Source organism: Salmo salar, chromosome ssa06 (assembly GCF_905237065.1).
Source record: "Salmo salar chromosome ssa06, Ssal_v3.1, whole genome shotgun sequence".
NCBI classification, from domain to species: Eukaryota; Metazoa; Chordata; class Actinopteri; order Salmoniformes; family Salmonidae; genus Salmo; species Salmo salar.
The window spans coordinates 75,114,661-75,139,356 of record NC_059447.1 but is presented as its reverse complement, the minus strand read 5'-3'; the positions used below and the strand labels follow the sequence as shown (position 1 = coordinate 75,139,356).

At 44.1% G+C, this 24,696-nt stretch overlaps 1 protein-coding gene across 5 annotated transcripts in view; it reads right to left on the bottom strand.

Moving 5' to 3' along the window:
* The window catches only part of LOC106608062 (1-phosphatidylinositol 4,5-bisphosphate phosphodiesterase beta-1), a 278,537-nt gene that overhangs the window by 33,132 nt on the left and 220,709 nt on the right, over nt 1–24,696 (bottom strand). For 3 of the 5 annotated variants that reach the window (XM_045720987.1, XM_045720989.1, XM_014205741.2), the window contains exons 15-32: nt 24,151–24,237; nt 23,197–23,267; nt 22,882–22,978; nt 22,574–22,658; nt 21,536–21,660; nt 20,016–20,170; nt 19,694–19,858; nt 19,256–19,355; nt 19,032–19,136; nt 18,772–18,887; nt 15,295–15,427; nt 14,179–14,232; nt 13,653–13,872; nt 1,626–1,794; nt 1,058–1,134; nt 809–898; nt 421–478; nt 236–322 (exon numbers count right to left, since the gene is read on the bottom strand). In XM_045720987.1, coding sequence (XP_045576943.1) covers nt 236–322; nt 421–478; nt 809–898; nt 1,058–1,134; nt 1,626–1,794; nt 13,653–13,872; nt 14,179–14,232; nt 15,295–15,427; nt 18,772–18,887; nt 19,032–19,136; nt 19,256–19,355; nt 19,694–19,858; nt 20,016–20,170; nt 21,536–21,660; nt 22,574–22,658; nt 22,882–22,978; nt 23,197–23,267; nt 24,151–24,237 — 1,994 coding nt within the window. Of the gene's footprint in view, nt 1–235; nt 323–420; nt 479–808; nt 899–1,057; nt 1,135–1,625; nt 1,795–13,652; nt 13,873–14,178; nt 14,233–15,294; nt 15,428–18,771; nt 18,888–19,031; nt 19,137–19,255; nt 19,356–19,693; nt 19,859–20,015; nt 20,171–21,535; nt 21,661–22,573; nt 22,659–22,881; nt 22,979–23,196; nt 23,268–24,150; nt 24,238–24,696 lie in introns of those variants that run through there. The other 2 variants (XM_045720988.1, XR_001329372.2) reach the window with 2 other exon arrangements.

Below are 24,696 nucleotides of genomic sequence, written 5' to 3'. Positions count from 1 at the left end.
ATGGTACCCAATTCCCTTCATAGTGCACTACCCTATGGGTCCTGGTCAAAAGCAGGGCACTACCCTATGGGTCCTGGTCAAAAGGAGTGCACTACCCTATGGGTCCTGGTCAAAAGGAGTGCACTATATAGGGAATAGGGTGACATTTGGTATGCATCCTATTCCTGACACTGAATGATTGGTTAGAAGCAACTTCATCCTACAGTTCTGTATTTGAGGGTAAATGTGTCCATACCTTAGGTTTCTCATCCAAAATCTGCTGTCTGATGTCCTTGTGCTTCTCCAGTAGTCTCTCCATTCTCTTACTCTGAGCATCCTCCAACTACACAGACAGAGACAGGGGTAGGCGAGAGTAAGGTGTAGCCACATAACAAACACAAACAAATCCACACGCCGGCATGGACACACGCACACACTTACCCGTTTGATATACTGCACCACCTCATTGACAAATGACCTGTTGATTTCCAGCTTCTCTCTGTAAACATATACAGATGTCAGCTCTAACCTCTCTGTAAGATTCCTCAAATGTAACCTTTACTTTAACAGTCAACAATCCTGATGTTCCTGGTTCCAATCTAGCTCAAAGGACCATATAAAAGTTGGTAGGTCTGCCTGATTACCTATGACACTTACAAGCATAAAGTCTTTCTGTAAAAAATTACGGAATATTTGTATTAAATTGTTCCTGTCGTGATCATTAGCTAGATCAGTCAGTCAGGCATGAATCTTTATCGCCATCAGGTGGCCTTAAGGAGCATGAACACTTATGTATTAGGAGGTCTCTTCCCCAATCCCATGTACTTACTCCTCTGTCACGTTCTTGTTGTTGGCCTTTGCTTCATTAATCTTCTCCTGTCTTTTCTTGTCCATCTTCTTCTTCATGTCTTTCTTTTCCCTGTGGAGAAATAGGAGGACAGTGAAACAAATGGGCCATGAAATACATGAGCTTCGTGTGTGTGTGTGTGTGTGTGTGTGTGTGTGTGTGTGTGTGTGTGTGTGTGTGTGTGTGTGTGTGTGTGTGTGTGTGTGTGTGTGTGTTTGTGCACTTTTTTACTTGTCACAGATGTCTCTGATCTTCTTCAGCTGGGCACTCTGACACTCCTCGGCTATGGTTGTCAACTTCTCCAACAGCTAGAGATCCACAGGAAAAAGAACACTGGTTATCCTACAGTTTGTCTTCCTCGTAGCATATGATAGCTGACTCATGCTTTCTGTTTAACTCAGGCATGACTTATCTGTTGACATTGGAGAATATAATTGGTCTGTCAGTATGGTTCTATTCATCATGGATAAACCCTGACACCTCATCCACACAAACTGTACACAGATCAGTTACTACACTCAGTCTTTCCACCTCACAAAGCAGTAGAGGAGCACTGGGAAATCTTTACACTGATCTAAGGTCAGCACAACAGGGTGATTTTGGCCATAAAGCCCAGAGGGAGCCCAGTCATTAAACACAAGCCAATGCGAGCGTTATACTGAGTTGAGGGTTAATGCTGATTCAACGCAAATAATACATCTACTGTATGTAGTTAGGTAAGCTGGTCTCTAGTATAACTCTGGTTGAGGATATGGTTAGGTGTGTGCGTTCGTGCGTGCGTGCGCATGCGTGCCTGTACCGTTTTATTGTGTTCTTTCTTCTGGTACTTCTCACTGTAATACTGCTCCTGTCTCAGTGTGAGTAGCTGTTGTTGCTGCTTCTCCTTCAGCTCAGACAGTCTCTGACTGGACTCCTGGTCCAACACACACAGCTCCTGCTCCAGGGTCGACAGGGACTGTTCCGACCTGCTAAACACACACGTAAGGGTTGGTAATGTTCTTTAGTTGTGCCGTGATTGGGTAATGTTCCTATAGTTACACTGTGATTGGCTCAGTATTTTGTCACTCATGGGGACACTACGTCACCACCAAATCTAAGGGTAGAGCTAGAAAATTCAAGTCCCTTGGGTGCTGCCATAGAGTTACATTAGAAGTGCCCATCCAAGAAAGTTCAAGGTTATTGGCCACAGATAAAATGACGTCTAATCACGTTATATCTACAGTAGCTTTGATTGGACTTATGTCCAATCAACATCATACTTTCAAAATCTTATCTGCAAGCTAGCAGTCATCATCATGAATCAAGTCGACAGTCTACTGGTAAATCCTTTTTAAATTAAGAGAAATTATAGATAAAACGTATCGGTGCTCATCGGCCATTGGACATAAACATTACACAACAAGCTGGAAATCACAAATTCAACAATGAGTGGTTTGGAAGGAATTACTGGCTAACTGCAAGCATTGCAAAGCAATCACCAGCCTGCTATTCAGCGGAGTGGGTGTGTGGTTCCAAGTCTGGGTTTAAGGGTCACTTTTCCAAGCTTAAAAGGATAAACATTCCACATTGGCCATGTTGTTAATCCAGCATGACTTCTGCCATGCTCAAAACAACTGGAAACTCAAAACTGGGAAATCTGACTTCAGTGAGTTCAAGACAACTGGGAACTCGGGAAAAAATTAGCTCTGACTGGGAAAATACGTTTTGAACAGTCATCCAACTCGGAATTGCAAGTCGGGAACTCGGCCTCTTTCTAGAGCTCCGACCTGAAGATCACTGACGTCATCTTGACTCAACCTTTTTTTTCCCCCAGTTGTCTTGAAAGCACCATAAATCCAGAGAATGCCAGACTTTGATGATAAGTTTGATGACAAAATTTGCACACGATGGACCGCCGCGCCGCCTTCCTGTTCAAGTGAGCACAGCACAACAAGGTGAGTCCAAAAATGTCTTGTATGCTGCTGCATAAATTATGTAATTTTATTTTTTTACATTTTATTTCACCTTTATTTAACAAGGTAGGCCAGTTGAGAAAAAGTTCACATTTACAACAAGTGCGACACAAACAGCAATACAGAGTTACACATGGAATAAACAAACGTACAGTCAATAACTCAATAGAAAAAATCTATATACAGTGTGTGCAAATGAGGTAAGATTAGGGAGGTAATGCAATAAATAGGCCGTAGTGGCGAAGTAATTACAATTTAACAATTAAACACTGGAGTGATAGATGAGCAGAACATGAATGTGCAAGTGGAGATACTGGGGTGCAAAGGAGAAAAAAAATAAAAAATAATAACAATATGGGGATGAGGTAGTTGGATGGGCTATTTACAGATGGACTACGTACAGTTGCAGTGATATGTGAGCTGCTCTGACAGCTGATGCTTAACTTCTATGGGCTAGGTGGGACGCGTCCCACCTGCGGGACACAGCCAGTGAAATATTAGGGCGGCAAATTCAAAAACAACTAAATGTCATAATTCAAATTTCTCAAAAATACAACTATTTTACACCATTTTAAAGGCTTTACAGCGAAAGCAAAACATTAGATTATGTTAGGAGAGTACATAGACACAAATAATCACACAGCCATTTTCCAAGCAAGGATATGTGTCTATAAAACCCAAAACACAGCTAAATGAAGCACTAACCTTTGACGATCTTCATCAGATGACACTCCTAGGACATTATGTTACAAAATACATGTATGTTTTGTTCGATAAAGTTCATATTTATATCCAAAAACAGCATTTTACATTGGCGCGTGATGTTCAGAAAATGTATTCCCACCGAAACGTCCAGTGAATGTGCACATCAATTTACAAAAATACTCATCATAAACGTTGACAAAATATATAACAATTATTTTAAGAATTATAGATAGACTACCCCTGGATGCAACCGCTGTGTCAGATTTTAAAATAGCTTTACGGAGAAAGCACATTTTTCAATATTCTGAGTACATAGCTCAGCCATCACGGTAAGCTATTCAGACACCCGCCAAGTTCGGGGCAACCTAAACTCAGAATTAGTATTAGAAATATTCTCTTACCTTTGCTGATCTTTGTCAGAATGCACTCCCAGGACTGCTACTTCCACAGGAAATGTTGTTTTTGTTCGAAATAATCCATATTTATGTACAAATACCTCCGTTTTGTTCGTGCGTACAGATCACTTATCCAAAGGTATAATGCGCGAGTGCGGAACGACAGACGAAAAGTCTAAATGTTCCATTACCGTACTTAGAAGCATGTCAAACGCTGTTTAAAATCAATCTTTATGGTATTTTTAACGTAAAATTGCGATAATATTCCAACCGGACAATAGCATATTCATTCAAGAAGAAAAAGAAGGAACGGCGTGCCCGCGTGACCGCGCATATCCAATCCCTTTGTTGCCAGGCAGAACATTCAGTAACTGAGCTCCTATTATCTGCCCAGTAACAGGAGAATGCTCAAACCACTTTCTGAAAGCTTTAGACAGCCAATGGAAGCCTTGAGAAGTGCAACGTCACCCCACAGACACTGTAGCTTCGATAGAGAATCAAAAGAAGAAAGACAATTCTCAGACTTTTCACTTCCTGCTTGGATTTTTTGTATATTTACATTTTAGTAGACACTCTTATCCAGAGCAACTTACAGTAGTGAATGTATACATTTCATTTCATACATTTTTTTTCTGTGCTGGCCCCCCTTGGGAATCAAACCCACAACTCTGGCGTTGCAAACGCCATGCGTTGCAAACACCATGCTCTACCAACTGAGCTACAGGCAGGTTTTTGCCTGCCATATGAGTTCTGTTATACTCACAGACACCATTCAAACAGTTTTCGAAACTTAAGAGTGTTTTCTATCCAAATCTACTAATAATATGCATATTCTAGTTTCTGGGCCAGAGTAGTAACCTGTTTAAATTGGGTACGTTTTTCATCCGGCCGTGAAAATACTGCCCCCTAGCCCAGACAGGTTGAAGCTAGTGAGGGAGATATTAGTCTCCAGCTTCAGTGATTTTTGCAATTCGTCACGGTCATTGGCAGCAGAGAACTGGAAGGAAAGGTGGCCAAATGAGGAATAGGCTTTGGGGGCGACCAGTGAAATATACCTGCTGGAGCGCGTGCTATGGGTGGGTGCTGCAATGGTGACCAGTGAGCTGAGATAAGGTGGGGCTTAACCTAGCAAAGATTTATAGATGACCTGGAGCCAGTGGGTTTGGTGAGGAATATGAAGCGAGGGCCAACCAACGAGAGCATACAGGTCGCTGTGGTGGGTAGTATATGGGGCTTTGGTGACAAAACGGATGGCACTGTGATAGACTGCATCCAATTTGCTGAGTAGAGTGTTGGAGGTTATTTTATAAATGACATCGCCGAAGTCAAGGATCGGTAGGATAGTCAGTTTTACGAGGGTATGTTTGGCAGCATGAGTGAAGGATGCTTTGTTGCGAAATAGGAAGCTGTTTCTAGATTACATTTTTGATTGGAAATGCTTAATGTGAGTCTGTAAGGAGAGTTTACAGTCTAACCAGACACCTAGGTATTTGTAATTGTCCACATATTATAAGTCAGAACTGTCCAGAGTAGTGATGCTGGACGGGCGGGCAGGTGCGGGCAGCGATCGGTTGAAGAGCATGCATTTGGTTTTACTTGCATTTAAGAGCAGTTGGAGGCCACGGAAGGAGAGTTGTACGGCATTGAAGCTCATCTGGAGGTTAGTTAACCTCTTACATCTAGACGTTCCGCTAGCGGAACACCTGCTCCAATATCCAATGATAGGCGTGGCGCGAATTACAAATTCCTCAAAAATACAAAAACTTAAATTTTTCAAACATATGACTATTTCACAGCATTTTAAAGACAAGACTCTCCTTTATCTAACCACACTGTCCGATTTCAAAAAGGCTTTACAGCAAAACATTACATTATGTCAGCAGAGTACCAAGCCAGAAATAATCAGACACCCATTTTTCAAGCTAGCATATAATGTCACAAAAACCCAGAAGACAGCTAAATGCAGCACTAACCTTTGATGATCTTCATCAGATGACACACCTAGGACATTATGTTATACAATACATGCATGTTTTGTTCAATCAAGTTCATATTTATATCAAAAAACTGCTTTTTACATTAGCATGTGATGTTCAGAACTAGCATACCCCCCGCAAACTTCCGGGGAATTTGCTAACAATTTACTAAATTACTCACGATAAACGTTCACAAAAAGCATAACAATTATTTTAAGAATTATAGATACAGAACTCCTCTATGCACTCGATATGTCCGATTTTAAAATAGCTTTTTGGTGAAAGCACATTTTGCAATATTCTAAGTACATAGCCCAGCCATCACGGGCTAGCTATTTAGACACCCGGCAAGTTTAGCCTTCACCAAAATCAGATTTACTATTATAAAAGTTTGATTACCTTTTGTTGTCTTCGTCAGAATGCACTCCCAGGACAGCAAAGGTAATCAAACTTTTCTAATAGTAAATCGGAGTTTGGTCAGGGCTAAACTTGGTGGGTGTCTAAATAGCTAGCCGTGATGGCTGGGCTATCTACTCAGAATATTGCAAAATGTGCTTTCACCGAAAAGCTATTTTAAAATCGGACACCTCGATTGCACAAAGGAGTTCTGTATCTATAATTCTTAAAATAATTGTTATGTTTTTTGTGAACGTTTGTAATTGTCCACATATTATAAGTCAGAACTGTCCAGAGTAGTTTGTAATGTGATCTGTTTGTTAACTTGGCGTTTGAAGACCTAAGAAAGGCAGCATAGGATAGATATAGGTCTGTAACAGTTTGGGTCTAGAGTGTCTCCCCCTTTGAAGAGGGGTAAGACCGCGGCAGCTTTCCAATCTTTGGGGATCTCAGACGATACGAAAGAGAGGTTGAACAGGCTAGTAATTGGGGTTGCAACAATTGCGGCAGATAATTTTAGAAAGAGAGGGTCCAGCTTGTCTAGCCCAGCTGATTTGTAGGGTTCCAGATTTTGCAACTCTTTCAGAACATTAGCTATCTGGATTTGGGTGAAGGAGAAATGGGGGAGGTTTGGGCAAGTTGCTGTGGGGGGGGTGCAGGGCTGTTGACCGGGGTAGGGGTGGCCAGGTGGAAAGCATGGCCAGCCGTAGAAAAATGCTTATTGAAATTCAAAATTATCGTGGATTTATCAGTGGTGACAGTGTTTCCTAGCCTCAGTGCAGTGGGCAGCTGGGAGGAGGTGCTCTTATTCTCCATGGACTTTACAGTGTCCCAGAACTTTTTGGAGTTTGTGCTACAGAATGCAAATTTCTGTTTGAAAAAGCTAGCCTTTGCTTTCTTAACTGCCTGTGTATATTGGTTCCTAACTTCCCTGAAAAGTTGCATATCGCGGGGGCTATTCAAAGATAATGCAGTACGCCACAGGATGTTGTTGTGCTGGTCAAGGGCAGTCAGGTCTGGAGTGAACCAAGGGCTATATCTGTTCCTGCTTCTACATTTTGTGAATGGGGCATGCTTATTTAAGATGGTGATGAAAGCACTTTTAAAGAATAACAAGGCATCCTCTACTGATGGAATGAGGTCAATATCCTTCCAGGATACCCGGGCCAGGTCGATTAGAAAAGCCTGCTCGCTGAAGTGTTTTAGGGAGCGTTTGACAGTGATGAGGAGTGGTCGTTTGATCACAGACCCATTACGGATGCAGGCAATGAGGCAGTGATCACTGAGATCCTGTTTGCAGACAGCAGAGGTGTATTTAGAGGGCAGGTTGGTCAGGATGATATCTATGACGGTGCCTGTGTTTAAAGATTTGGGGTTGTACCTGGTAGGTTCATCGATATTTTGTGTGAGATTGAGGGCATCTAGCTTAGATTGTAGGACGGCCAGGGTGTTAAGCATGTCCCAGTTTAGGTCACCTAACAGTACAAGCTCTGAAGATAGATGGGGGGCAATCAATTCACATATGGTGTCCAGGGCACAGCTGGGGGCAGAAGGTGGTCTTTAACTTTTTGGGATAGGGCCAGTATTCGTAGGTTTGGATGACTGAGGTGCCCAAAGTAAACTGCCTGTTACTCAGGCCCACAAGCTAGGATATGCATATGCATGGTAGTATTGGATAGAAAACACTAAAGTTTCTAAAACTGTTAAAATAATGTCTGTGAGTATAACAGAACTGATTTGGCAGGCGAAACCCCGAGGACAATCCATCCAGGACATTTTTTGAGGTCATTGGACTTTCCAAAGGCTTGCTATGGGAAAGACTAATTATTAGGACCCAAATTGCAGTTCCTATGGCTTCCACTAGATGTCAACAGTCTTTAGAAATTGTTCAATGTTTTTTTTTTTAAATGAAGAAGTATTCATATTCTTTCTAAATGTCACTCAGAAGGTCTCTAGTCTTTTGGTGCGCGTGAATGAGTGCGCGCTCCTCGTTGTTTTTCTCCGTATTGAAAACAGTTTATTCCATCTTAAATTTGATCGATTATTTACATATTAGGGTACCTGAGGTTGGATTAGAAACGTTGTTTGAAATGTTTGGACCAAGTTTACAGGTTACTTTTTACATTCCTTTGTTGGCATGTTGGGCGAGTTGGAACAGGTGTATTTCTGAATCAAACGCACCAAATAAACTGACATTTTTAGGATATAAAGAAGGACTTTATCGAACAAAACGACCATTCATTGTGTAACTGGGATTTTTGGGATTGCAAAAATATGAAGATCTTCAAAGGTAAGTCATTTATTTTATCGCTATTGGTTATTTATCTGGTTATTTATCTCCGGTATTGAATATACTATTTTCCGTCTTAAATTTTATCGTTTATTTACATATTAGGGTAACTGAGGATTGATTAGGAACGTTGTTTGACATGTTTGGACCAAGTTTATTGGTAACGTTTGGGATTCATTTTGTACTTTTTTGGGATATAAAGAAGGACTTTATCGAACAAAAGGACCATTTGTTATATAACAGGGACCCTTGTGATTGCAACCAGATGAAGATCTTCAAAGGTAAGGGATTTATTTTGTTACTATCTCTGACTTTCGCGATGCATCTGCTTGGTTGGAAAATGTTTTGAATGCTTTTGTATGCAGGGTGCTGTCCTCAGATAATCGCATGGTATGCTTTTGCCGTAAAGCCTTTTTGAAATCTGACAAATCGGCTGGATTAACAAGATGTTAAGCTTTTAAATTATGTAAGACACATGTATCTTCATGAATGGTTAATATTACAAATGTAGTATTTTAGAATTTCCCGCTCTGCATTTTCACAGGATGTTGTCAAGGTGGGTCGCTAGCGGCACGTCTATCTCTAAAAAGATAACCAGCGGCAACGGTGAGAGACTTGTTTCTGGAAAGTTGGATTTTTATAAGTAGAAGCTTGAATTGTTTGGGCACAGACCTGGATAGTATGACAGAACTCTGCAGGCTGTCTCTGCAGTAGATTGCAACTCCTGTCACATCCTGACCAGTAATAGGGGTTATTGTTATTGTAGTTTGGTCAGGACGTGGCAGAGGGTATTTGTTTTATGTGGTTCAGGGTGGTGGTTTGTTTAGTGGGGCATTTGATGTATGTATTCCTGAGGTTTTTGGGCACTGTTCTATGTTAGTGTATTTCTATGTTCTGTCTAGTCTTTTGTATTTCAATGTTTTGTTAAGTGGGGTTGGACTCTCAATTGGAGGCAGGTGTTTTCTAGTTGCCTCTGATTGAGAGTCCTATATATAGGTATGTGTTTGTTGAGTGCTTTGTGGGAGATTGTTCTGTGTATAGCCTTGTGCCTTACCAGCATGTGAATAGTCGTTATGTTTTCTTTGTGTACGTGTTTATTTTGGTTCTCCTTCTTGTCCGATTATAATAAAGAAGATGAGTGTACATTTCCCCGCTGCATTTTGGTCTATATCCGACGACAACCGTTACAGAATCTCCCACCAGAAAAAGACCAAGCAGCGGAGTAAGGAGCAAAGGGAATTTGATATGGACTGTCGGGAAAAGTGGACGTGGGAGGAGATTATGGCCGGAGAAGGTCCATGGAGAAAGTGGAGCGAAGACCGGGAACGCTACAGGGAAACACGACTGGCGTTTAAGCCGGAGAGGCACCCCCAAGAATTCTTTTTGGGGGAGCACACGGGTAGTTTGGCTGGGCCAGGCAGTAGACCTAAGCCAGCTCCCCGTGCTTTTATGGGAAGCGTTTGGAGTGGAGAGCGCCGAGGTATGCGGAAGTGCGCACGATCTCGCCCATACGCACGCACAGTCCGGTGCGAGTGATCCCAGCCCCTTGCAAGTGTCGTGCTAGAGTGGGCATCCAGCCTGGTAGGAGGATGCCTGCGCAGCGCATCTGGTCACCGGTGTGCCTCCTAAGTCCAGGCTACCCTACGCCCGCTCTACGCATGGCAACCATCAGGCCCCTGCACAGCCCAGTTCGCCCTGTACCAGCACTCCACTCGTACAGGGCTACTAGTTCCATCCAGCCAGGACGGGTTGTGCAGGAGGTGCGATCGAGACCGCCAGTGCTTCTCCATGGCCCGGTATATCCAGTACCAGTACCACGCACCAGGCCTCCAATACGTCAGCCCAGTCCAACTCAGCCCGTTCCTGCTCCCCGCACTAGCCATGAGGTGCGTGTTCCCAAACTGGCACTTCCAGTACCAGCACCACGCATCAGGCTTCCAGTGCGTAATACCAGTTCCACTCGGCCGGTTCCTGCTTCCCGCACTAGCCCTGAGGTGCGTGTCCCCAGGCTGGTACCTCCACTACAAGTCCCACGCATCAGGCTTCCAGTGCGTCAGCCCAGCCTCGAGTGTCCAGAAACAGTGCCCTGTCCAGAGTGTCCGGAAACAGTGCCCTGTCCAGAGTGTCCGGAAACAGTGCCCCGTCCAGAGTATTCGGAAACAGTGCCCCATCCAGAGTATTCGACGACAGTACCCCGTCCAGAGTATTCGGCAACAGTGCCCCGTCCAGAGTATCCGACAACAGTACCCCGTCATGAGTATCCGGTAAGAGTGTTAAGCCCGGAACCGAGTGAGACGGCCTACAGTTTGGAACCAAGGGAGACGGCCCACTGTGCAGAACCGAGTGAGACGCCCTACAGTTCGGAACCAAGGGAGATGGCCCACTGTGCAGAACCGAGTGAGACGGCCCACAGTTTGGAGAGGGGTGAATGGGTCTACAGTCCGGAACCGAGTGAGTCTGCCTGCGATCCGGAACCGAGTGAGTCTCCCTGCGATCCGGAACCGAGTGAGTCTGCCTGCGGTCCGGAACCGAGCGAGTCTGCCTATAACTCCGAACTGTGTGAGTCTGCCTACAGCTCGGAACCGAGTGAGTCTGCCTACGGCCCGGAACCGAGTGAGTCTGCCTACGGTCCGGAACCAAGCGAGTATGCCTACAGTCTGGGTGGCTGTAGACCAGATCCTGAGCCACCTCCAGTATAGGTGGGTTGGGGAGGGGGGGGGTGTAGCACAGGTGCCGTCGTTGACGGCAGCCACCCTCCCTTCCCTCCCTTTAGTTTAGGGGATTTATGTTTGTTTTGGGGTATTGGGGGGGGGGTACTGTCACGTCCTGACCAGTAATAGGGGTTATTTGTTATTGTAGTTTGGTCAGGACGTGGCAGAGGGTATTTGTTTTATGTGGTTCGGGGTGGTGGTTTGTTTAGTAGGGTATTTGATTTATGTATTCCGGGGGTTTTTGGGCACTGTTCAATGTTAGTGTATTTCTATGTTCTGTCTAGTCTTTTGTATTTCTATGTTTTGTTAATTGGGGTTGGACTCTCAATTGGAGGCAGGTGTTTTCTAGTTGCCTCTGATTGAGAGTCCTATATATAGGTATGTGTTTGTGGGAGATTGTTCTGTGTATAGCCTTGTGCCTTACCAGCATGTGAATAGTCATTGTGTTTTCTTTGTGTACGTGTTTATTTTGGTTCTCCTTCTTGTCCGATTATAATAAAGAAGATGAGTGCACATTTCCCCGCTGCATTTTGGTCTATATCCGATGACAACCGTTACAACTCCGCCCCCCTTGGCAGTTCTATCTTGTCGGAAAATGTTATACTTAGGGATGGAAATGTCAAGATTTTTGGTGGCCTTCCTAAGCCAGGATTCAGACACGGCTAGGACATCCGGGTTGGCAGAGTGTGCTAAGGCAGTGAATAAAACAAACTTGGGGAGGAGGCTTCTAATGTTAACATGCATGAAATCAATGCTTTTACAGTTACAGAAGTCAACAAATGAGAGCGCCTGGGGAATGGGAGTGGAGCTAGGCGCTGTAGGGCCTTGATGAACCTCTACATCACCAGAGGAACAGAGGAGGAGTAGGATAAGGGTACAGCTAAAGGCTATAAGAACTGGTTGTCTAGTGAATTCGGAACAGAGAGTAAAAGGAACAGGTTTCTGGGTGTGGAAGAATAGATTCAAGGCATAATGTACAGACAAGGGTATGGTAGGATGTGAATACAGTGGAGGTAAACCTAGGCAGTGAGTGATGATGAGAGAGGTTTTGTCTCTTGACACCATTTAAACCAGGTGAGGTCACTGCATGTGTGGGAGGTGAAACAAACGGGCAAGCTAATGCATATTGAGCAGGGCTGGAGTCTTTACAGTGAAATAAGACAATAATCACTAACCAAAACAGCAATGGACAAGACATATTGACATTAGGGAGAGGCATGCGTAGCTGAGTGATCATAGGGACCAGTGGGAGGCTAGGCGAGCTGGAGACATGGCGATTCAGACGGCTAGCAGAAGGGCCTTAGGGGGGACGTCGCGGTGGAAGAAGTCTGTTGTTTGTTGCCCCCTCGGACGGTTACGTCGGCAGATCAGTCGTGTTGGATTGGCAGGGCTCCGTGTAGGCAGTAAAAGGGTCCAGGCAAAATAGGTATTGTTGCCCAAGAAATTGGCTGATGGTCCTCTTCAGCTAACAGTCAGATATGCTCTAGATAGCTAGCGGGCCACGGATGGGCCTTCAGGGAACGTCGCGATGGAGGAGCCTGTTGAAACACCTCGGGCGGATTACATCGGTAGACCAGTCGTGGTGGAATCGGCGGGGCTCCATATCGGCAGTAAAAGGGGTCCAGGCCAATTGGCAAAATATTGGTCATCATCGAATATTGTAAGAGCATTCATTGTCTGCTTATATGCCCCCTTTATTTATCCTATGGTTTTGACTTGGTGTACAGGGATAATACTGTAAGAACGGCCCATGTTCTGAGTCCTAGCTCACTCATTAATCTCTTAATCGAAATGACAGATAGCCTCTTATCCACTTGTCGTCCCCTTATGCCATAGTTTGTACATCTCAATAGTCATTAGAAACCACATTTGTTTAAGCAAGTCAGCCATATCAGCTATGTTTTTTAAAGGCAATAAATTAGGCTGAATGAACTGTTTCGCTGCCAGACAAGGCGTAGCAGTGGTAAGGTGTTGGGACTTCTGTTGGGAGAGTTTGTGGGCACCGTTTGTCACCGTTATAGTGCAATGAATCTATTGTTTAGTGTTGTGTAGTGGCTTTGCTGGCATGGATTATTTTTTTGTTTTGCCTACCAAGATTTATATGCTAAAATCGCCACTGGTGAGAGGAATAGAGGGATACAGAAAGAAGGGCAGGGAGGAAGACTAAGAGGAGGAAAAGAAGAGTAGCGGAGGAGGACTAAGAGGAGGAGAAGAAGAGTAGCGAAGGAGGACTAAGAGGAGGAGAAGAAGAGTAGCGGAGGAGGACTAAGAGGAGGAGAAGAAGAGTAGCGGAGGAGGACTAAGAGGAAGAGAAGAAGAGTCGTGGAGGAGGACTAAGAGGAAGAGAAGAAGAGTAGCGGAGGAGGACTAAGAGGAGGAGAAGAAGAGCAGGGCTACCTACCTTTTCTTACCATCACGTTTGTGGCTCTTCTGCAGCACGGAGGTCCTGCGCTGGTGCTGGTTCTGCAGCTCTGCAGCCTTGGCCGTGTGCTCCTTGATCAGCTCGCTGGTCTTACGGTGGTGTTTCCTTACCAACTCCTTCATCTCTTTATACTGCTTCCTCTGCTCCCTCACAAAGCCCTTGTGCTGCTTCAACTCCTCTACTGTCTGGGCCTCCATCTCTGGAGGAAGGAGGGATGGAAAGAAAAGAGAGAAGGAGAGAGAGAGAGAGAAAAGAAAAATATGTGTTTTGATCAATGACTTTCTTCCTGTCAGCACAATTCCGTGATGTTTCAGATTGGTGTAATGCCAGTACAGATAGACAAATGACCACACGTGTTCACTTAGCTTGTTACTGAGTCTTACATGTGAGAACACTGACTGACATGTTCACTTAGCTTGTTACTGAGTCTTACTCTAGTCTTACATGTGAGAACACTGACTGACATGTTCACTTAGTTTATTACTGAGTCTTACTCTAGTCTTACCTGTGAGAACACTCTGAATGACATCCTCAGTCTTCACTGCAGTTTTCACTGAACCTGATGAACAATATTCACCTATTAGTGCGGGTTTTGGCAGGTTATATCTGGCAACCCAAGTGGGTGGTAAATGTGTTGTGGAATGCCAAATGTAAGTTAACTGGTTGCCATATCGGAGTCACAGTCATGATAAACTACATGGCAAAAAATATGTGGACACCCCTTCAAATGAGTGGATCTGGCTATTTCAGCTACACCCGTTGCTGACAGGTGTATAAAATCGAGCACACAGCCATGCAAGCTCCATAGACAAACATTGGCAGTAGAATGGCCTTACTGAAGAGCTGAAACAACAAGTCAGTTCATCAAATTTCTGCCCTGCCCCAGCTGGTCAACTGTAAGTGCTGTTATTGTGAAGTGGAAACGTCTAGGAGCAACAATGGCTTAGCCGCGAAGTGGTAGGCCACACAAGCTCACAGAACAGAACCGCTGAGTGCTGAAGTCCGTATCGCTTAAAAATCATCTGTCCTTGGTTACAAAAATCACTACAGAGTTCTTCAGCACAAGAACTGTTCATTGGGAGCTTCATGAAATGGGTTTCCATGGCCAAGCAGCCGCACCCAAGCCTAAGATTACCATGTGCAATGCCAAGCATCAGCTGGAGTGGTGGTCGATACAGAAATGATTTGTCGAGATTGGTGTGGAAAAACATGACTGGCCTGCACAGAGCTCTGACCTCAACCCCATCAAACAACTTTGGAATGAATTGGAACGCCGGCTGCGAGCCAGGTCTAATCGCTCAACATCAGTGCCCAACCTCACTAATGCTCCTGGCTGAATGGAAGCAAGTCCCCGCAGCAATGTTCCAAAATCAAGTGGAAAGCCTTCCCAGAAGAGTGGAGGCTGTTTTCGCAGCAAAGGGGGGACCAACTCCATATTAATGCTCATGATTTTGGAATGAGATGTTCGACGAGCAGATGTCCACATACTTTTGGTCATGTAGTGTTTGTTTGTTTGTTTTTTCCTCATGAAGCGCTTTGAGATTTCTATTATGAAAAGCGCTATAGAAGTTTAATAAATTATTATTATTACTGTAAGTTCAAGTGGAGATGTGACCTCTACCTGTGGGCTGTGGCTGCTGGCTGACCAGGCTGGGGGGTTTGGAGGAGATGATGGGGGTGTGGCTGACCCCGTTCTCTGCTGGCAAGGTCACCCGGGGGTCAGGCTCCATTGGGTCATCACCAGCCGCCTCCACCTATCAATCAAATACATTGACAGCGCAACTGATACAGTGCCTTTATGAGACATTTTTTACTGGGCCTCAAAGCGCTTTATCAGGTCCACACAGTACTGGTCACATTGACTTAGCACATCATCTGACTAGAGTGTAAGCGTCTGCCCAATGTACTGTACAGTTGAAGTCGGAAGTTTACATACACCTTAGCCAAATACATTTAAACTCAGTTTTTCACATTTAATCCTAGTAAAAAAATCCCTGTTTAAGGTCAGTTAGGATCACCACTTTATTTTAAGAATGTGAATAATAGCAGAGAGAATGATTTCTTTCAGATTTGATTTATTTCATCACATTCCCAGTGGTTCAGAAGTTTACATACACTCAGTTAGTATTTGGTATCATTGCCTTTAAATTGTTTAACTTGGGTCAAACGTTTTGGGTAGCCTTCCACAAGCTTCCCACAATAAGTTGGGTGAATTTTGGCCCATTTCTCCTGACAGAGCTGGTGGAACTGAGTCAGGTTTGTAGGCCTCCTTGCTCGCACACGCCTTTTCAGTTCTGCCCACAAATATTCGATAGGATTGGAGGTCAGGGCTTTGTGATGGCCACTCCAATACCTTGACTTTGTTGTCCTTAAGCCATTTTGCAACAACTTTGGAAGTATGCTTGGGGTCATTGTCCATTTGGAAGACCCATTTGCGACCAAGCTTTAACTTCCTGACTAATGTCTTGAGATGTTGCTTCAATATATCCACATAATTTTCCTTCCTCATGATGCCATCTATTTTGTGAAGTGCACCAGTCCCTCCTGCAGCAAAGCACCCCCACAACATGATGCTGCCACACCCTTGCTTCACGGTTGGGATGGTGCTCTTCGGCTTGCAAGCCTCCCCCTTTTTCCTCCAAACATAACGATGGTCATTATGGCCAAACAGTTAAATTTTTGTTTCCTCAGACCAGAGGACATTTCTCCAAAAAGTACGATCTTTGTCCCCATGTGCAGTTGCAGACCGTAGTCTGGCTTTTTTATGGCGGTTTTGGAGCAGTGGCTTCTTCCTTGCCTTTCAGGTTATGTCGATATAGGACTCGTTTTACTGTGGATATAGATACTTTTGTACCTGTTTCCTCCAGCATCTTCACAAGGTCCTTTGCTGTTGTTCTGGGATTGATTTGCACTTTTCACACCAAAGTACATTCATCTCTAGGAGACAGAATGCGTCTCCTTCCTGAGCGGTATGACGGCTGCGTGGTCCCATGGTGTTTGTACTTGCGTACTATTGTTTGTACAGATGAACGTGGTACCTTCAGGCGTTTGGAAATTGCTCCCAAGGATGAACCAGACTTGTGGAGGTCTACAAATTATTTTCTGATGTCTTGGCTGATTTCTTTTGATTTTCCCATGATGTCAAGCAAAGAGGCACTGAGTTTGAAGGTAGGCCTTGAAATACATCCACAGGTACACCTCCAATTGACTCAAATGATGTCAATTAACCTATCAGAAGCTTCTAAAGCCATGACATCATTTTCTGGAATTTTCCAAGCTGTTTAAAGGCACAGTCAACTTAGTGTATGTAAACTTCTAGCCCACTGGAATTGTGATACAGTGAATTATAAGTGAAATAATCTGACTGTAAACAATTGGTGGAAAAATGACTTGTGTCATGAACGAAGTAGATGTCCTAACCGACTTGCCAAAACTATAGTTTGTTAACTTGACATTGTGGAGTGGTTGAAAAATGAGTTTTAATGACTCCAACCTAAGTGTATGTAAACTTCTGACTTCAACTGTATGTCACATTACAGCCCAACACATACATGGTTCTGCTCAATGTTTTTGCGGCCTATGCAATGAGATGAGAGTAGAACCATACGATTCCATGACTCTATTACAAACAAGCTACTGTACGTCAAATATACGACACCACAATCAACACACCACACACAGAGCGTACCTGCAGCCTGTTGGAAACCTTGTAGACATAGCTGTGGTACCCCACTCTCAGCATGGCTCAGATCAGAGTCACACTGACAACACTCTCTAATGTTTCACTAACATTTAGCCAATGTTCTCCTTACGTTGTCTCAAAGGTCTCCTAACACTCTCTACTACTTTCTCCAAACGCTTCCTCTAGGTTCTCCCAACGTTCTCTCTAGGTTCTCTTCAACCCTGACTTGTTGTAGTACTTGGCGTGTATTTCTTTCAAATATTATTCCACTAAACCACCTGTTACTGAGTCCTCCCTCCCTGAGCTGGTCCTGTTTTCCTCTGCTCTCCTCTTCTATCTAATCAATCCAAGGGGCTTTATTGGCATGGGAAACATATGTTAACACTGCCAAAACAACTGAAGTAGATCATAAACAAAAGAGAAATAAACAATGAAAAAACTTCCAAAAGAATAAAGACATTTCAAATGTCATATTATGTATATATACAGTGTTGTAACGATGTGCAAATGGTTAAAGTACAAAAGGAACAATAAATAAACATAAATATGGGTTGTATTTACAATGGTGTTTGTTCTTCACTGGTTGCCCTTTTCTTGTGGCAACAGGTCACAAATCTTACTGCTGTGATGGCAGACTGTGGTATTTCACCCAGTAGATATGGGAGTTTATCAAAATCGGGTTTGTTTTTGAGTTCTTTGTGAATCTGTGTAATCTGAGGGACAAATGTGTCTCTAATATGGTCATACGTTTGGCAGGAGTTTCCACCTCATTTTGTTGGTAGTGTGCACACAGCCTTTCTCAATAGCAAGGCTATACTTACTGAGTCTGTACATAGTCAAAGCTTTCCTTAAGCTTGGGTCAGTCACAGTGGTCAGGTATTCTGCCACTGTGTACTCTCTGTTTAGGGCCAAATAGCATTCTAGTTGCTCAGTTTTTTTGTTAATTCTTTCCAATGTGTCAAGTAATTATCTTTTTGTTTTGTCATGATTTGGTTTAATCTCCCTCCGTCTCTGAACCTCCAGTGGAAAGCACACTAACTCACTAGGCGACCGTTGCCATGGTGTCGGCATGTACAAGCTCTCCATTGACTGTCCCTGTGGGTAATAAGCTCAACCCATCCATCGTCCCTCACCTCATAACCCTCACCCCTCAGTTCCTAACCCCTGGTCAATAGATCTAACCCAATCATCTCTTCACAAAGTGACAGGCCTCAGTTCCTAACCCCTGGTCAATAGCTCTAACCCAAAGAGAGGACTACTGCCTGGGGAGATGCTCATTGATCTGTTACAGGTCGATTAGTGTGGGGATGACACACACACACACACACACAGGCACCCACAAGCACGCACGCACGCACGCACGCACACACACACACACACACACACACACACAGACTAACACAAAAACACACACACCTCCTTGCTGTCCTCCTCCTCTGCCCCCTCCTCCAAAGTGAGTGCTGCCAGTTGATTGGCTCTCTGCTCCTTCAGGTTGACGTAACGGATGGGATTGGACAATGCCTCGATGACATCTGAGAAAGAAATCAGAGGGAGGGAGGGGACAGAATGTATCATAGATGATGTTATGTAAGCCAGTGGAAACATCAGCATGGTTAGAACTCTATGGTTAGTTACTGTATATACCAGTATTCTGTAAGGTATGTCAACCACTGTACCTGCAAATGTATCAGGGACATAGTCCTTGACCTCTACATAGACAAACAAAGCAGGGAGGGTCAGAGCCTGGTTCTTCTCATTCCTCAGACCAATGTAGCGATAACCTGGAACACACACACATGGGTCGGCGATCAGAAGTTCAAGGACTGCTTACACAGTATCACTCAAGCAGAACAATGGACCAGAATGGTAGTGAGTCAGGCTAACAGGCTGTAAGCCTCACCTGGGCGGATGGCATTCACAGGAATGATGCGATGGCCAATGAACTTCCCTCCATCTTCAAACACAGATATCCTCATCGAGGCCAGAGTGGGCAGTACCACCTGCGGAACGACAGACAGACAGACACACAGACACACAAACATGTAAGAAAGGAGACACTTTGATAACGAAGGCCTCGTCCTCCTAGATAATGTTGACAGATTACCCTGGGAGGTCTGGATTTTTTTATTATTAAGAACTACAAATCCCATAACACTTTTCTCTATGATGTTTTAAACATTAATTTACACACATAATTCAATATAACATTATGTACATCTATTGGTGTGCATTCTTGAAGATCAAGGTCTCCTCCTCCCAGATAATGTTGACAGCATTACCTTCAGTGATCTTAAAGAACCACAAATCCCATAACAATCTGCGCTATGTTGTGGCTTACCTTCTTGAGGACAAAGGCCTCCTCCTCCCAGACAGGGTTGACAGCGTTGCCCTGAGACGTCTTGGTCTTAAAACCTTTCCTTCTGGTGTCCACCGGCAGACCAAACATGTCTATCTCCACATACGTCCCCACCTTCTTATCGGTCAGGAACTGGCCTGAGATGATCTGGAGAGAGATAGATGAAGATATTAAGTGTGAGCGTTGTAATGTCCGTGCACACATGCACAAGCGTACACACATGCACATGCGCGCAAGCACGCATACTAATACACATGTACGCAAGCATGCACACACACACGCACCCACACACACAGATACACACCTTAACAGAAAATGTGTTGGCTACGATGCCATCCACAGTGCTCTCAGCGAAGGGATCAAAGTGTTTGTCTGGTCGTCTCATGAACTCTGGTTTCAGCCTGTAACCACACTTTCCATTGTACTCATACATACCCAGGTTCAACATCATGGACAGGTCTGAAGGAAAAAGAGAGAGGGAGGGGGAGAGAGAGAGAGAGAGAGAGAGAGGGAGGGGGAGAGAGAGAGGGAGAGAAGGGGGTAGATTGAGGGAGAGGGGGAGAGAGAGATAAAAAGGGGGGAGAGAGGTTAAGGGAAAGAGATAGAGGGCAGAGAGAGAGAGGGATAAATATACAGAGGGAGGGAGAGAGAAGTAAAGGGAGAGAGGGAGGGCAGAGAGAGAGAGGGATAAATATACAGAGGGAGGGAGAGAGAGGTAAAGGGAGAGAGGGAGGGCAGAGAGAGAGATAGAGGGGGATGGAGATATATTCAGAAGGAGGGAGAAAGAAAGAGAGAGAGGGAGAGACAGAGAGCGGGAGAAAGAGAGGGAAAGAGAGAGAGGGAGGGAGAGGGAAATAGAGAGAGAGGGATATAGATACAGAGGGAGAGAGAGAATGGGGGCGAGGAAGAGAGAAAGACATAGAAAGAGGGGGGAGATAGGGGGATGGAGAAGGAGAGGGAGAGAGAGAAGAGAGAGAGTGAGGGGAGAGGGAGATAGACACAAATCAAATCAAATGTTGTTAGTCACATGCGCCGAATACAACAGGTGTAGGACCTTACAGTGAAATGCTTATTTACGAGCCCCTAACCAACAATGGAGTTAAAAAATCTATAATATATATATATATATATATATATATAAAAATCAATAACAAATAAAAGTAACAAGTAATTAAAGAGCAGCAGTAAAATAACAATAGCGAGACTATACAGGGGGGTACCGGTACAGAGTCAATGTGCGGGGGCACCGGTTAGTCGAGGTAATTGAGGTAATATGTAGGTAGAGTTATTAAAGTGACTATGCATAGATGATAACAACAGAGAGTAGCAGCGGTGTAAAAGAGGGAGGGGAGGCAAATAGTCTGGGCAGCCATTTGATTAGATGTTCAGGAGTCTTATGGCTTGGGGGTAGAAGCTGTTTAGAAGCCTCTTGGACCTAGACTTGGCGCTTCGGTACCGCTTGCCGTGCGGTAGCGGTACCAAAGAGGGAGGGAGGAAGAGAGGGAGAGGAAAGATAGAGGGAGGGGAGAGAGAGATGGAGGGAGATAGATACAGAGGAAGAGACGGAGATGAAAGAGAGAGGGAGGGGGAGAGAGAGAGAAGGTGGGAGAGAGAGAGAGCGGGAGAGAGAGCGCGATGGATTAATGGAGGGATGGAGGGAGGGAGCGGGAAAGGGAGAGGGAGATGAGAAGAAGGGAGAGAGGTGTTACAGAGATACAGAGGTACACACAGCCCTTCCCATACTCAGGTTCAACTATGTAAACAGCTCTGAGAGATATATATCACCTTAATAAAATAGTGTGTGTGTGTTGATGTAGTTCTGACCTATGGTCTGGAAGTTCAGGGCCACCAGTTGACAGCCTGCATTCCAGAAGAGCTGAGGGTTATAGTTGGAGGAGTCTACTCTGGTGCCTTTAGGGTAGATACGACTCAGCTGCAGCTTGTTATACCTGGACACGGTCCGTTAAGGAGAGGACACCTTGGGCCTCATTTTTTATCAACCATGCAATCATTTCTCACAAAATGTTGGCGTACGTGGAGATTCTAGGATTTGCGTACGCAAGGACACATATGCGTGTTTTCATTGATAAATCAGAGCCATACTATATTTCTAAGCTCGTGAACGAGCGTTACAATCCAGCCTGGAAAATGCACTCCATCACCTTTTATGCTAACAAAAACACTGTCATTTGCAGTATGATTTGAAGATGTTGGAACTGGGCCATGACAGTTTGATCACATTTCTGTAGAGGTGTGGGCAGAATGTTTTAATCTTTTTCAGTGACTTTTCTTTACTAAAAATGCATGTCGCCTATAACGAGTGCTAAACACTGCCAGCGCATTCTGTTAGATCGATTGTCTATCGAACGATTTAAAAGTAAATGCTGCCTACAGCCCACACTTCTCTGCAAAAGATGAATTGTTGTTCAATATTTTGTTTATCAATGCGTCTCCTTAAACATGTTATTATGTCAAGCTCCTATTGCACAGTAATACTGTAGCCTACCCATACTAACATAGGCTACACGTCTATTTACTATTGAGCATGTTTGGCTATTGAATGAGCAATGGATAAATAGTAGCCTAATATTTGTTGTGTAGCTGGAATAACCCAATCAGTGGATCAGTCACTAGAAGTTGAGCGTACGCATGGTCTGAGATTTGCGCGGGTACACACAATTTCCCGTCAAGTTCAAAATGAAAAAAGATGAACCTTTGATAAATGAGGCTCCTGGACCGAACCAGGTGATTTACAAGTTCACCTTGCTCTTGGAGTACTTCTTCACTCGAGACAGTTTCAACAAATGAAAGAATTTGAACAGACATTTGAAGTAAATATTCCACACAGAGTGGGAAGGATACTCAACAAACTCCACAGGTGACTTGGTGAGCTGCTCCAAGGCTTTGGTCTCCACAAACGATGACATCTGATAGCTCCGATTGATCTCTGGAACAACAGCAAGTGATTGAAAAATTGCATCACTTTTGGGATTGATTCTTTTTTTGCTTTAAAATGCAGCTGAATTTTAAACAGTACATCTGTGAGAACAGAACAACTCATTTGAGTTGGTGTGTATTCAAAGTGCCAAAAAATGTGGTTCACAATCGCAATAAATATTTAAGTGTGGTCTAAACAGGTGTTGAGTTGTGGTCACGAGTGATGGTCCTACTTTTGGAGGCCTCGAAGGAGTTAAATTTGACTGGCTGGACATAACTGACCAGGTTGGACATCTCCTCTGTGGCAAACGCCTCGCTGCCCGCTGTACCCTGGAGAAGGAACACACAACAGTCAGAAAGAGAATCCTCCTCTCTTCTCTCCTCCTCTCCTCTCCTTGTTTGACTATTGAAACATAGCCCTATGTATTGAAACATAGTAAGTGTGTTTCTGAATCTCCACTAGGGGGCAGCCTAAGAACACAATACATGTAACAAGAAACACCTGATGGTGCAGGAGAAAGAATGAAAATGTCTCGTAGGCCATGTACCTCATCCATGGACCCCTTTTTACAGTCATCGTCATCATCATCCTCATCGTCACTCTCTGCCTCAACTTCACCTGAAAGACAAACGCAGGTTTAAGTTAGCTTCTCAGACTACATGCTAGTGATTACTGAAGGCTGTATGGTCAGAGAGCAAGCCCCAGGGATTAGACTTCTGAAGGGGGTGAATGGAGCTGTAAGCAATATGGAAATAGATCCACCAAGCTTTTCAGTGGGGTTACTGTAGGGCCACTTAGGGAAAAGGGTGGAGGGAGCTAGGGATAGGGGGTATAGGAAAATGAATTAAGGGAAGGAGCTAGAGAAAGGGAATAGGTGAAGGAAGAAACTAAGGAAGTGACTAGGTTTTAGAACTAGGGCTACTAAGGGTTGTTTTAGGACCCGGTAAAGGAGGAGGCGTGTCTGATGGAGTATTTCTATGTATTATGGATCCCCATTGGTTCCTGCCAAGGCAGTAGCTACTCTTCCTAGGGTCCAGCAAAATGAAGGCAGTTATATCCAATTAAAAACATTACATTACCTTTCACAACAGATTTCAGAACACATTAAGTGTGTGCCCTTTAGGCCCATACTCCACTACCACATATCTACAACACAAAATCCATGTGTACGTGTGTGTATAGTACGTATGTTATGTGTGTGCATGTGTGTGTCTATGCCTGTGTGTGTGACTCTTCACAGTACCCGCTGTTCCATAAGGTGTATTTTTATCTGTTTTTTTAATCAAATTTAACTGCTTGCATGAGTTACTTGATGTGGAATAGAATTCCATGTACAGACCATGGGTATGGCTCGGAAAAGGCTAGAAAGACACACCTGACAACCAAATCATATTTTGCTTCAGAATTTATAAAAATTAGGTTACAGTCAGGTTCAGTTTTAAGTTTTGGCTTGTCGGTTTAAGAGTAGCTATGTCCCTATAGTCTTTCCCATATGGCTCACCGATGGACTTCCTTCCCTGTGATCTGAGGCTGAGCCCAGCGACCTCTATTGGCTGGGAGGACTCGGTCATCTCCTGGTTGGTCGACCCTGGTGGACAGCAAACAATCAATAACCATTATGTTATACTGTGTATGCAGTGGAGGCTGGTGTCACTTTTAAATTGGAGGATGGACTCATTGTAATGGAATGGATGGAACAGTATCAAACACAGAGGAATCTATTTCCATTCCTGCCATTACAATGAGCCTGTTCCGAGATATTTCCCTTCACCAGTCTCTACGAAATGCTTCAGAGATCAAGATGGACTGCTGTAGCGCAGGATGAAATGTGTCTGTGACTCTACCAGCAGGGGGCAGTGTGTACTATTATATTTTATTGTTTTAACCTTTATTTAACTAGGCAAGTCATTTAAGAAATTCTTATTTTCAATGACGGCCTAGGAACAGTTGGTTAACTGGCTTGTTCAGGGGCAGAACGACAGATTTTTACCTTGTCAGCTCAGGGATTTGATCTAGCAACCTTTGGTTACTGGCACATCGCTCTAAC